At 46.9% G+C, this 13379-nt stretch overlaps 1 protein-coding gene and 3 non-coding genes across 4 annotated transcripts; 2 read left to right on the top strand and 2 right to left on the bottom strand.

Moving 5' to 3' along the window:
• Positions 1-378: 378 nt before the first annotated feature.
• Positions 379-7471, bottom strand: LOC129689316 (low affinity immunoglobulin gamma Fc region receptor III-like; the record flags this gene model as incomplete). Its single annotated transcript, XM_055624452.1, is given in 3 exon segments — positions 379-1088; positions 2690-2944; positions 7216-7471. Coding segments are annotated over 3 exon segments (696 nt in total), but the record flags the coding sequence as incomplete, so codon positions are not given.
• A 4499-nt stretch (positions 7472-11970) lies between these two features.
• Positions 11971-12053, bottom strand: Trnal-cag (transfer RNA leucine (anticodon CAG)). The gene has a single exon. It is a non-coding gene; the product is annotated as a tRNA-Leu (tRNA).
• A 389-nt stretch (positions 12054-12442) lies between these two features.
• Positions 12443-12514, top strand: Trnad-guc (transfer RNA aspartic acid (anticodon GUC)). Its single transcript has one exon. It is a non-coding gene; the product is annotated as a tRNA-Asp (tRNA).
• Positions 12515-12938: 424 nt separating this feature from the next.
• Trnae-cuc (transfer RNA glutamic acid (anticodon CUC)) lies at positions 12939-13010 on the top strand. The gene has a single exon. It is a non-coding gene; the product is annotated as a tRNA-Glu (tRNA).
• Positions 13011-13379: the final 369 nt, after the last annotated feature.

Genomic DNA, 13379 nt, shown 5'->3' with positions numbered 1-13379 from the left:
TAAGCTCATCCTTTGTGATCCAAATGCCTTCCAGTGGTCTCCACCTCCTACTGGCACTGCACTGAGGATCAAGCCTCAGCATGAATTTTGGCTGGAACAAGTCATATTTAAACGAAGTGAAATGGGATGTGGTTCCTGTAAGCGAGAGAGCATGCCCGAGACAGAAAATGACAGCTTATAGGAGTACAGCCGCTGTGCTCAAAGAAGAGCAAAAATGACTAAGAACAAGAAAGAAAAAGAAGGAAATGAGAACAGAGAGACAAGGTCATGTGGTATCTTCTTGGAGAACATTGCAAAGTCACGAGATTTCCTTCTATGTGCAAGAAGAAGCTTTTAAATATTTTTGAGCAAAGAAGTCACAAGTAGGAGAGCCTTAGCTCGGGTTGATTTTTTGTTTTATTGCAGGAGGTCAAAGACAGGGCATCATGTATATTGGATAACAGCTCTGTCACCAATCCTCAGCCCACCGCCTGTGTGTTTATTTTCTGTGCATTTAGAGAGAGAAGGTGCATCCACCATGGTGGGCGTGGGGAGGTCAGAGGACAACTTTGAGGAATTTGTTCTCTCCTTCTGCTATATAGGTGCCAGGGATCAAACTCTGGTCTTGTCAGCAGGGTTAGCAACAGGCACCCTTTCCGGGGAGCCATCTCAACAACACACCCGTACAGCCCACGCCAGCCTTCTTTCCTTGAAATAGGATCCCACAGAGTTATCCCAGGCTAGACGTGCACTCACTGTCTATATAACCCAGGCAGGTCTTGAACCAGGGATCCTCCTGCCTCAGCCTCCTAAGCAGTTGTAGTTGCAGGATCAAACATCAGACCTAGCCGAAAGTTGCTTTCAAAGGAAGACTGCAGGAGAAGCAACGGTGTGGCTGAAAGGTGCAGCAGCCACGCTGAGACGTCACTTGTCCTGAGGAGCCTTGCTCTTTCTCACTGACAGGGTTTCCCTCCAGTACTCCCGTGAGGGCTGAAGCTTTCTCCACACGCAGAAATAAAGCCCTGTGTCCACGGCAAACAGGAGGCACATCGCTAGGCAGAAAGCAAGCTGGTACCAAAGCAGAGAGGTGATAGACGCAGGATCTGAACCTGGGAGGAGAACCAGAAGAATTAGAAGGAGCGAGCCATTAATACGGGAATTCAGAACAAACCGTGACGTTCCTAGGGCAAAGCCTTTGTAAAGTCACCCACACCAAGTACTTAAAGGAAGGACAAGGGCATATAAGAAGTGGGAAGCATTCGATGGACTTTTTATCTCTCAGTCTTCTCCAAGAGGTTGCTAAGTCTGCATTTCCCAAACGGTGACCATGGCCACATCTGTCTGAAGTTATAGAAGGACAAAAACTTTGTGGTCATTGAGATTTAACAAATACCACAAGGAGCACCATTTTTGTTTTTGTGCCAGGATCTCTCTGTGGCCCTGGCTGGTTTGGAACTTGCTTTGTAGACTAGGTTGGCCTTGAACTCACAGAGATCCATCCACCTCTGTCTCTCAGGTGGTGGCGTTGAAGTTTTTTGCTATCATGGCTTGTTGAAAGAGAACTTTTAATGTTTTCTTTATAATAGGGTTTCCCCATTCTCCCCCATTTGAGACAGATTTTTCAGTCAGAGTTTTGATGAAAGACAGCTTTCCCTCTCCAGGCTGATCTCTAATTATCATCCTCCTGCCTCAACCTTCCAAGTGCTGGGATTACAGAATTGCATTAACAGGAATCCTTAAATGTATTTCATTGCACTATGGATACAAAATGAGAGGAACAGAAGTCATGTCGCATTCTCAGTTTGAAAACAGCCTTTGGGCAGCCTTGAACTCTCGATCCATAGACCACCTCAACAGCTCTTCACCAACCATCTGCTCTGGTCCTGTGACAGGGAGGTATTCACTGACAATACTAGTCTGTCAAAGCAGGTTGATGTTTAACCTTGCTGAAGCCATTTTGTGTTCAGTATCCATCTTTGTTCACAAGGTGAAATTAAGTTAAAAAAAACTTAACTCTGCTTCCCAGAAATAGTTATTCATAGCTGACACTAACAGACCTGCCAGAGGTCAAGTTAACCTTATATTTTACTATCACTCAATGGAGTCATAATTGATGCTCTGTTATCTCCACACTTGGCTGCACTCTGGATGCGCTCTATGTTACCTCTGCACTTGGCTGTCCTCTGGAAACCGTAACCCCCACCTCTCTTACCTCGCTTGGCACCAATCAGCTCATAGGTCAGCTGATAATATTTTGTCTAGTTGGCCAAAGTGTATTACACTCTATTACGCCCTACCCTTATCTTCCGCACTTGGCTTTGCTATAAAAAGACTGCCCAAAAAACACGTCGATGCCACAGTTTGTCTCCCAAGTCCACTCTGTGTCCCTAATTGTGGTTAGGCCTGGGGTGTGCATTCAATAAGCCATCCCTATCTGACTAAGACTGGAATGTGAGTATTTTGTGTGGCTATTCTTGAGCTACAACAGTTGCAGTGCCTCCTCAAAGGCATAATTAGGATTTGACAACGCAAACTTTCTTAAGCACAGAGTCATGTTTCCTTGTGAGTACAGAAAGACTCCCAGATCAATTTGGCTGCCCCAAGCTAGGGCTTAAGAGGTTAGTAGATAGCTGTAGGTCTCAGAATCCTAGCATTAGGACACAAGAAACAGAGCGGCTAGTATGTTTTAAAGCTGGGCATAATGGTTCACCTTGGACAGTGATGGTCACAGGCTTGGATGAGTGTTGTACCGTTCCTAGATATGCTTCGCAGTAGTAGTCGCCACTGTGACTGTGGTTGGCTTTTAAGATGGAGAATGTACCATTGTAATGACGAAATCTCACAGCTTTTTCATTCTGGAAGAATGTAATCTTGTTCAGGGGTTTGTTCAACCAGCTGTGGCACCTTAACACGATGGTTTCACCTTCATCAAACACTAGTTTAGCTGTCTGGAGCAGCAGCCAGTCTGAAGATGGAAAGGAAGTTTACCATAAGCAAGATACAAAGGGCAGTAGTGTCTGGAGCCTTTAATTTGGGAGGCAGAGGCAGGTGAATCTCTGTAAGTTTGAGGCCAATCTGGCTAGGACAACCAGGGCTACACAGATAAACTCTGTCTAAAAAAACTGAGAGAGAGAGAAAAAACAAACAAACAAACAAACAAACAAAACACCAAGGGGCTGGAGATATTGCTCAGTGGAATTCATGCATAAGGGCCACTCCCCTAGGGTCAGAGAGTATCGTACAATCATAACACCTCAGAGGTCAAGGCAGGACATTCAGAAACTCCTGGTCATCCTTAACTATATAGCAAGCATGGACTACATGAAACCCTGTCTCACAAAGAAACAAACAAACAAACAAATGAACAAACAAAAACCTTTGCAACATCCTCTCACGTGATGAAAACATGACATTAATCTATGAGATACTGAAAGCAATTTTAAAACAATTTTATGGATTTGAAACACTATACTTGTTATGCCTAGATCACAAGACCCCCAAGAGATCACCAGGAACACGAGTCCAAATGTAAAACACACAAGGGTCTTTTTTCAAGCTCAAGCTTGGGTTGAAATCCCTCCAGACACAGCAGGTTGGGAGAGTGTCCTCGAGGTCTGGGGAGACAGGGTTTTTAAAGGGAAAAACCACAAGCCTTGGCATTACATGATTGGACAAAGGGGCAAAGGAATGCAATGCACTGTAAACAAGTTGGTTAATTGCATCTGATCAAATCACAGAGAAAAACAGTCCAAAAGGGGTATCTTGACCTGGGAACAACTCATGTTTTCCTTGACCATCCCTGTGGTTATTGGTTAGCCTCAGTTGCTGTGTCTAGCTACAAGCTGCTGAGAACATTGTGCAGCCTTTTCTGGAACTCAGGGGTGGGGGCCAAGTCACTCTAAGGACAGTCAACTTAAGGTGGAGTCCGAGAAACAAAATGGAGTTAGCCCTGTTACTTTTAACCTCTTCATACTCACATAGGACATTAATTTCAGTAACTATAGAGTTATAGAACAGAGCCTGAATCCTTCAGCTTATTATAAGTACAGAGTTTATGGTCTCAGATTACTAATTTAATGCTATGACTGTTGAACAAATCTTACAAAATGAGGTAAGTAGCCATTTTGCAGTGAGTACAGCCTGAATCATGCCAGCCTCTCTGTCGTGGTCTACTCAGGCTGCTTTGACAAAGTACCATAAACTAAGTACCCACGAGCCACATGTCTGTTAGTGCATGTCTGTAACCCCAGAACTTGGGAAGCAGAGCAGAAGGACCAAGAGTTCAAGGTCATCTAAATTGTGAGCTGGAGGCAAGCCTGGGCTATATGGTACTCTATTTCAATAAGCAAATGTTCAAAATATAACCGTGGTGGCCTATAGACAATACACATTTACTCCTCAGATTAATCCAAAGCAAGATGCAGAAAAATTTACATTTAATAAGAGTCCATTTGCTAGTTTATAGAACTGAGGTTTATTGTCACACTCTTACAGAATTTTTTTAGGTCTCTCTTTTAAGGACCTAGTTACCTCCCCAAAGGACCACCCAATTTTACCTTGGTGGTAAAATTGCAATATCTCAGTCTTGGAATACAAACATTTGAGAGCACAAAACACCCTGAGTGGAATCTTCCACCAACATTAAAAAAAAAAAAAAAAAAAAGAAAGAAAGTGTATGACCTTTTGGGGGAATGTAACAGTTTGTGTCAATGAAGCTCAGGATGGCCAGGAACTCATTATATAACTAAGGCCTCAGTTGATACTACAAACAGATGTGAGCTATCATGCCTGGTAAGCCAGGTAAGATTTGTTTGATTATTTGTTTGTTTGTTTGTTTGTTTGTTTGTTTGTTTTGAGATGTGTCAGGTCTCACTATAGTAGCTCTGGCTGTCCTGGAACTCAATATGTAGACCAGACTGGCCTCTAACTCATAGAGATCCAACTGCTTCTGCCTCCCAAGTGCTGGGATTAAAAGTGTGTGTCACCATGCCTGACTTTTCGATACGATCTTTATAAATTCAGCGTTCCTTGTGAATCTGAACAAAAGGGGCAGAACATTTTAAAACTTAAAATTACTTTTCTATCTTAAGAGCATTCTTACTACAACCATTCCCAGCCTTCACTGATGGTGGGAATCTCACACACACACACACACACACACACACACACACACGGCGTGTAAGCTCCACAGAACACATGCGGAGGTCAAAGCTGGTTCTCTGCTCCCACCATGGGTTCCAGACATTGAACTCAGGTCTGCATGTTTGTGTGGAAAGTACTTTTACCAAGAAACTGATCTTGCCAGCTCTACCTTTTTGTTTGTTTGTTTGTTTGGTTGGTTGCTTGATTGTCTTTTGCTTTTGGGGGGGAGGTGTGTTTGTGTTTTGTTGGTTTGGGGGACAGTATCTCACCATGTGGCCCTTGCTGGCCTGGAACTCACTATGTAGACCCAGCCAGCCTGGAATTCACAGAGCTCCACTTGCCTCGGTCTCCTGGGTGCTGGAATTATAGGCGTGTGCCACTACAGCCCACGCTATTTGTCTGTTTTTAAAAGGAAGAATAATTTATCAACGACACTGCCTGTGGGCAGCAGACCGCGCAGTGACTAGAGGGCTACCTATAGCTTCTAAGGGTTTTTAATTTGTAATTTTATATTTTCATAGGAAAAGCAAGAAGTCCCATTGGCTGTTTCAGGACAGGTGAGATGTAAACAAAGGAAATGGGTAGCTATGGTATCACTGGGAAGATTTTTAAAGTTAACTCAATATTTATTTCTCAGAGCACTGCCAACAGAAACTGACTACGCCTCCAGGATCTCTTTGGCACTGGAACCTGAAAGAACCATTTTCTTTTGTCTTATTTTGAGACAGTCTCACTATGTAGCCCTGGTTGGTCTAGAGCTTACAGAATACACCTGCTTATGTCTCCTGGGTGCTGGGATTAAACGCATGTGTAACCACACTCAGACTTAAAATGCTGTTGTTGTTTTGTCGTTGTTGTTGTTTTTTAAAATTACCTTCTTGGTATTAAACAGGTGAACCTAAAACACAAGAAACTTACATGTACCATCTTCAGGGCTTACGTAGCAAGGCAAATCTGACATACACTATAAACACACTTATATTTTCAGATGTTGCAGTGGGCTAGAAATAGCGTCTGAGGGCATTTTTCATTAGAGACTCCATTAAACTGAACATCGTATTTATGCAAACCTAAATCAGATCATGTGACTCCTTAAATTAAAACCACCTCATCATGACACAATGGAATACTGTTCAGCCATAAGAAGGAATCCTGTTTGCAACAACCTGGATTGAACCAGAAATCATATGTCCAGTGAGCTAAGCCAGATAGCGAAAGACCAGTATGGAATATCACACATGCTATAGTATTGAAAATAGAAGATCTTACAGAAGTGGAGAGTAGAACAGAAGATAGCAGAGGCTGGGAAGCGAAGAGGGGAGGGTGGTCTGGGGAAAGGTTGATTTATGGTCAGGAGCAAGACATTTTGAGGTGCTATTGTATAGCAAGGTATATCTATAACCAATGATAATGTACTGTATATTAAAAAAAAAACAGAAATAAGAATTCTGTGTTTAAAGAAACGATAACCTATCCCAATCTAAGAATTAAACAACATACACACGTAAAGAGATGTCACGTTGTCCTCCATAAATATATTTTACGTATCGGATGAAAAAAAATTAGTTTCAAGTTTTTAAAACCTGAAGTTTTACAGGTTTCTATCTCCTTTAGGGATGAAAGTCGTCACACAGCCTATTTGCTTCTCCGTGTTTGGTGCGATCCCCTTGCCCTCGTCTCTGGCCTCATTTTCCAGGCTTCAGTTTTTTCCCTGGGGGTCTCACCTCCTTGCCCCTCACAGGGTCAAGGCTGCTCCTGTCCTGCCGTCTGTACAGGTCTGATTGCCGACAGCCTCCCCGCTTCCCCACCCTACCATCACAGCGGGGGTGTTTACGAGGAGGCGGGAACTTCCCTGTTCCTCTCACGGCAGCCTTTCTGTGGCCTTGAACCCCTTGCTCAACCAGAGCTGAGTCAGATAAGGCTGTCGCCTCACACAATACCAAACAGAGCGGGTGAGAAGGGAAACGGGGCAGACAAATGCTTTTCAAAAAAGCGCTTGGTGATGCTTCGCAGGAATCAGGCCATCCTCTTTCTTGTAAACTTCTGTTCTGTAAGCAGATTCCCCGGCTGCTCCCTGGGCCCGGCTTTACTCACCGGAAATCACGTCCAGATGTACAGGGTCGCTGAGGCTGCTCTGCTCCATCCGGCACCGGTATTCTCCGCTGTCATTGACCGTGGCTGTGAACGTGTAGCTGGGCTGGACCTGGCTCGGGATGGACCTCCCATTGTGGAGCCACTGGGTGGAAGAGTTCCCGGGGTTGTGGGACCCTTCGCACTTCAGCGTCACAAGGTCTCCCTTGAGCACCTGGATCCACGGGGGCTCAAGTTTCACCACAGCCTTGGGAAGATCGGCTGAGAGCGAGAGAACAATAAGGAATGTGAAAAAGTCCCTGTGACTGACCCAGTTAAAGACCTGGGGATGATGACTCAAAAGCGTAAGCCAGCAGTGGGAAAGGTGAAGCATTTAACACCTGACTGCGGCATATAAGTAAATTCAAGACCACTTGTGGGCAATTTAGCAAGTCTGTTTCAAAATAAAAAATAAAAAACGTTAGAACTCAGTGGTAGAAGCTTGCTCAGCACACTCCAGGTCCTGGGTTCAATCTCCAGACCATTAAAAAAAATAATTGTGTAGTTGCACTGGTCTTTTTCCCTTGGGTCTTTGGAGAATCCAGCTGGAGTGTTACCAAGGATTATACTCCAGGCCCTGCTGTGAGAGCACCGTCCAATCTGAACCCAAGCCTGATCCTTGGTAAAACAGACATTTCTCCACAAAGTACACATAGCATTTTATTGTAAGGAAGTAACACCGTGAAACCACAGGAAGCACGAACTCACCTGTCTGCCCGTCTGCAAAAGCTGTAAATAAGAAGAGATAGGGTCAGTGTGGGGAGGCGGCAGCGGAGGAAGGCAGGTGTGTAGAAGGGAAAGTCGACACTCGCTTGGAGCCTCTCCTTCGCCCATGAACTCCCTCCAGGGTCTGTTTCTAGTTTATCTTATCCGTTTCTATTTTTACCTAGCTCTCACATCCTCCTCGCCTAATCCTGCCACGCGAATGGCACACCTGCAGAGCAGGTACGAACGTTTGGACAGCCTTTCCCGGGACTGTGATTCAACACCTCTGAATTCCGACCTTAACAAACCAAACCAAACCAAACCAAACCAAACCAAACCAAACCAAACCAAACCACCACTAGAATAGTAGGAAGTGAGAATCCTCTTTTGTTGTTGTTGGGACAGGGTATCACCGTGTGGCTCTGGCTGGCCTGGAACTCACTGTGTCGACCAGACTAACCATTTACCATGTAGCCCCGCACCCGGCTCTAGAATCCCCTTTTCGAGACAGGGTCCCAGGAAGCCAGGTTGGCCTGCAATTGGAAGTCACTGTAGCTGAAGCTAACCGTGAACTCCTTGATTCTCCCGAAGCCACCACGAAAGTTCGGGGATTACAAGAAGGTCCCGCCAGACCTGGATCTTCCCTTTTTATCTCTCCCCAGTTTCTAAACTGGCTCCTTACTACCCTGGTCTCTGGGGTCCAGACCATAGGGGAGGCCGAGATTATTGTATTTCAGATGACCCTCACTCACCAAACAGCAGCAAAATCGCCAGTGGTTGAAGCAGCCATCGGCTTCCAGGACATGCATTCTGAAACATCTGGGTCCTTAAAATCTTTCAAGAACTGAATCGGCGTCTAGTGAGATTTAGGAGATAGCTACAAAAAGAGGAAGGAAGTAAACTGTCTTCCGCAGCCCTCGTGGGTCAGCCAACCATTTCTGCTAACCTAAGAATAATAAATCAAACAATGGACTCTGCTTGTCAGACAAGACTTTCTACACCTAGTTCCTTGTCATACCGTCGGGGAGGGGGGGACCCCAAGTAACTGTTTGCTGGGAGGAAACTGGGACAAACACTAGAAAGCAGCAGAGGGAACCTCTGTTTACTCTCTGGGACCTTGACTTCGCGTTGCTTTCACAACTTCCTGTCCTGCCTTACAAGGCAGAAAGTCCCCAGGGAGCTTTGACCCAGTCATGAGATAAAGAGACCTTTTAAACAGGTGATTGAAAGAGTCAATATTAGACAATTTATTATTATTATTATTATTATTATTATTATTATTATCCAAAGAAATTAGTTCAAGAGAATCTCTAGCCTATATGCAAGAGTCTGATCTTGCCCTCCACATACAGAAGAAAGTTGTTGAGGGTTTTTGTTTTGTTTTGATTTTTGAGCCCTTGTCTCTCTTCGTAGCCCTGACTATCCTGAAACTCACTACACAGACCAGGCTAGCCTTGAACTCGCAGACGTCAGCCTGCCTCTGTCACCTGAATGCTGGGATTAAAGGCACGTGCCACCATGCCCAGAGCAAAACCAAAGTTTTTAAGTATAAAAAAATAAGTGTATTACTAACTTCCACCTCTAGAACCTACATGGTGGTTAGAGAGAACAGATTTCCTCTGTCCTCTGAACACACACACACACACTAAATAAATAAATGTGTAAAAAGAAACCACATTTGTTTTTGGTCTATATGCTCATCTATACAATTCTGACACCAAATATGTTGGGGACGTGGCTTCCATATCAAACAAGTCTCCAACACCATCTGGAGTTCCTACAATTTCAACTCAGTTCTGAAACTCTCCACCTGGAATTAACAGGGCTGTCTCGTAGGACAGACATAACAAAAGACAGGAAACTTGACATGCATGTATAGTTGCCTGTCAGTTAATAGACCCCTTCTGTAGGTGATGGCTGGCTGTTTGGTAACCTTTCCTGGAACTGTGCCTTCCTTTTGTCCTGGAGGCTTGTTAATTCTTTATAACTTTTGCTATAATGTTTCAGTATTTCATGCTTTTTAATTCCTAAAAGGCCAACATAGATTGTTTTGCCTCCAACATATTTCAATTTAGACTCAATTTTAAGTATTTAGAGGGTTCAAATACTTGATATATATACACACATACTATATATCAAATGTGTACACAAAAAATGATTTAGAAAACTCCCAATTTCACAAAGAGATGAGCAAGCTCAGCTCTGTGCACTGCACTGAAACCTCAAAGTACCCACTACTTGGATGGCCCCTGACTTCAGGCATTAAAATAGATGGCATGTATGGGGTAACAGCAGGGGTCTCTGGACCGCTTTCGGGGTTAACAACCTCGGGACTAACTCATATCTCTGCTTACAAGAACCAAGAGGAAACCCTAGATGGCTTCTGTGTTCTGTATAAAAATGCTCATGAATTCTCTGCTCGCTCTCTCTCTCTTGTTCCTTCCTTCCTTCTTCCTTTCTTTCCCATTACTTCTCTGCTCTCTCTCTCTTCTTCGTTCGTTCGTTCCTTCCTTCCTTCTTTCCATTCTTCCTTCCTTCTGTTTCTTTGGTTTTTTGGTTTGGTTTGGCTGTCCTGGAAGTCACTAGGTAGACCAGACTGGCCTTGACTCACAGGAACCCATCTACCTCTGTCTCCCAAGTGCTGGGATTAAAGGTGTGGGCCAGCAAAGCTCGGCTCTCTGGTGTTTCCTTATCTCTGTCTATTGCTATGTTCTTTTCTCCTTTTATGTCGGTCAACAGAAGAAGCACCAGTCTCTCAATCCAACCTTCATTCCTCCCACAATCAAATCTCCGTAGGTTCCGAATAACACTCTCTGACTGAAGAAGCAGGAAACTCCAAGCTAGAATGTTTAGTTTACCCCACTTAACTCTGAAAAGAAAAGAAAAAAGAGGTTGTTTTCACAGTACTTATTTTAAAGTTATTTATATGTGGGTGTCTCTGTGTGGGTATATGCATGTGCCTCAGGTGCCAGGAGGTCCAGGGGAGAGTGTAGGATCCCTTGGAACCAGAGCTAACAGCAGTTGTGAACAGTTCTGGGAACTGACCTCTAGAAAAGCAGTCTTAACTCCTGAGTTGTTTCTCCCCATGGCATTGGTTGTTTTAAAACAATAAGTGGTTTGTTTGTTTGTTTTCAGACAGAGTTTCTTTGTGCAGCCTTGCGTGTCACTGGAACTCAATCTATAGACCAGGCTGGCCTGGCACTCAGAGAAATCCGCCCCTCTCTGCCTCTCCAGTGCTGGGATTGGAGGTGTGCATCAGCTAATTAATTGCTTTAAAAAAAAATGCTACAATAAACAACAGTAAAATTTGTAGCTTAAAAAAAAAAAATCTTAGGCTCAATCACCCTTCCATTCCTTTCTGTTACCGTATCTACTTTGTCAGGGAAGCTATCCTGCCTGGTAGTTCTATTTAACCTGGAAGTTAACACACTTCAGCTACCTTATACGTGACTCGATACAGGCCTCTATCTTCTCCAGCCTGGCTTGCTGCAATAGCCCCCAACTTCTCCCTTTCTTCGTTGTTATATGCATGCCTGTTCTCAGCAGAGCATGAAGGATCCTCCTGCAGCTAACGCAGGCTACATTCGGGCGCTCAAAAGTCCTTCGGTGGTTTCGCTTTCCCTTCAGAGTGAAAGTGATGTTTTCACAATGTGAGTGATCAGGCCTCCAATTCCCTCTCACCAGTAACTTCCGTGACTGCTCTTCTCCTCAGTCTGTTCCACTCAGGAGTATTCTGGAGGATTCCAGGTGCGAAGCACTTTTTTGACGTTGCTTAATGCTGCATTCAGCTTTCAGTATTAAGTAACCGTGGACAAGGGTCCACACAATACGAGCCAAGAAAATCCGACGAGAAAAAGTGGCTTTTCATCTAAGTACCTTTCCAGGTCACAATAACATTACATCAGGGAAGAAAATCAGACTCAGGCTGTGTGGGAGGGGCCTGTACCTGTGCCCTCTTCAAGGGCTTCAGGAAGCAACGGTCTTCTCTCAGGGTCCGGTGGGATGGCAAAACCTTGTCAGGAGTGGGATTCGAACCCACGCCTCCAGGGGAGACTGCGACCTGAACGCAGCGCCTTAGACCGCTCGGCCATCCTGACAGCGGGCATGCGCAGAAGGCCGATGGAGAGGCTGAGAGCCGAGGCCCACAGGCGAGCGCTCACAGCGCTCTGCACTCGACGGGGCTCCCGGGCTCCTGGGCTGGGTGCTGAGGCTGTGGACCTCGCCCTCCGCCCGGGACCCGCTGCGCCCGTCCCGGTGTCACCTCGCCGTCGTGGTGCACACGGAGTCCCTCCAGGTCCCGGCGGATCCGCGCTGTGACCCCGCAGGGCGCCCCGGCCTGTGCGAGCAGCCTGGACGGCGGCCGTCGGCGGGGCTCCGTCCCCGAGGCCCCCGGGCTGGGCGCGGAGGTCGTGGTCGTCGGGGAACGGGGCCGAGGCCCAGCGGAGCGCGATGGTGGGTCCCGGCGTGGAGGAGGGCGGCGTCGCGATCCTCGTTAGTATAGTGGTGAGTATCCCCGCCTGTCACGCGGGAGACCGGGGTTCGATTCCCCGACGGGGAGACCTGGCCATGCTTTTAGCCAGCGGGGCGGGCGGGGACTCTGCCCCTTGGGCCCGAGCTCCAGGCCGGAAGGCTCAGCGCCAGCGCCGGGTCGTCCACGTTTTGCCAAAGTCCCGGCCCAGGGGCCCGGTCTGGCACTTCTCAGCCTGTGCCCGAGAGAGCGCGCCCGGGCCAAGGAGGCGCCAGACGTTTGGGGGTTGTGCTGAGCGGGAGAAGCGGCAGGAGCGGGCGTCCGGCCCGGGAGGGGGCGCCACTTCCCCGCCGAGCCGCAGCGGGCAGGGAGGGGCAGGGCAGGGAGGGACAGCGATGGGCAGGGCGGGCGCCCTAAGCCCGGGCGATCCCTGAAGCGGGTGTGAGGGCGCCGTGTCGGAGAGTCGCTGTCGGTTTGGCTCCAGAAACCGACAGGCCAAGGGCAGTCCCAACGCTCCCTGGTGGTCTAGTGGTTAGGATTCGGCGCTCTCACCGCCGCGGCCCGGGTTCGATTCCCGGTCAGGGAAGCCTCTCTCAATTTTGCCCTTCCTTTGCTCTCTCCTGACACCATTGCCCTTCTTTTCTCCAACACTGGTGGCTTCACCCACACCCTCTCTGCACTCACCATCATTTTCCCACTGGAAGCTTCCACTGACGCTCTCCACCTCCAAACAACTTTGCACCCTGCCGCCTCGGCCTTGCTGCATCTCCTCACGCCCAGCCCACACGCCCGACACATCACACGCCCACTACTCGCTCCATCCTCAGACACAAGCCCCGCATCACCAACACTCACCCCTCCCTGAGCCCCTGACTCCAGCCCCTGATCGCCTGCTCTTCCCTCTGCAGCAACCCTCTAGCTGACCCCACCCACTTGCTCTCCTGCCTCCCCTGTC

This window comes from Psammomys obesus, unplaced genomic scaffold (genome assembly GCF_907164565.1).
Source record: "Psammomys obesus unplaced genomic scaffold, mPsaObe1.curated_primary_1811, whole genome shotgun sequence".
In the NCBI taxonomy this organism is placed as follows: Eukaryota; Metazoa; Chordata; class Mammalia; order Rodentia; family Muridae; genus Psammomys; species Psammomys obesus.
Note: the sequence above shows the minus strand (reverse complement) of the source record. Positions and strands in the feature narration are given on the sequence as shown.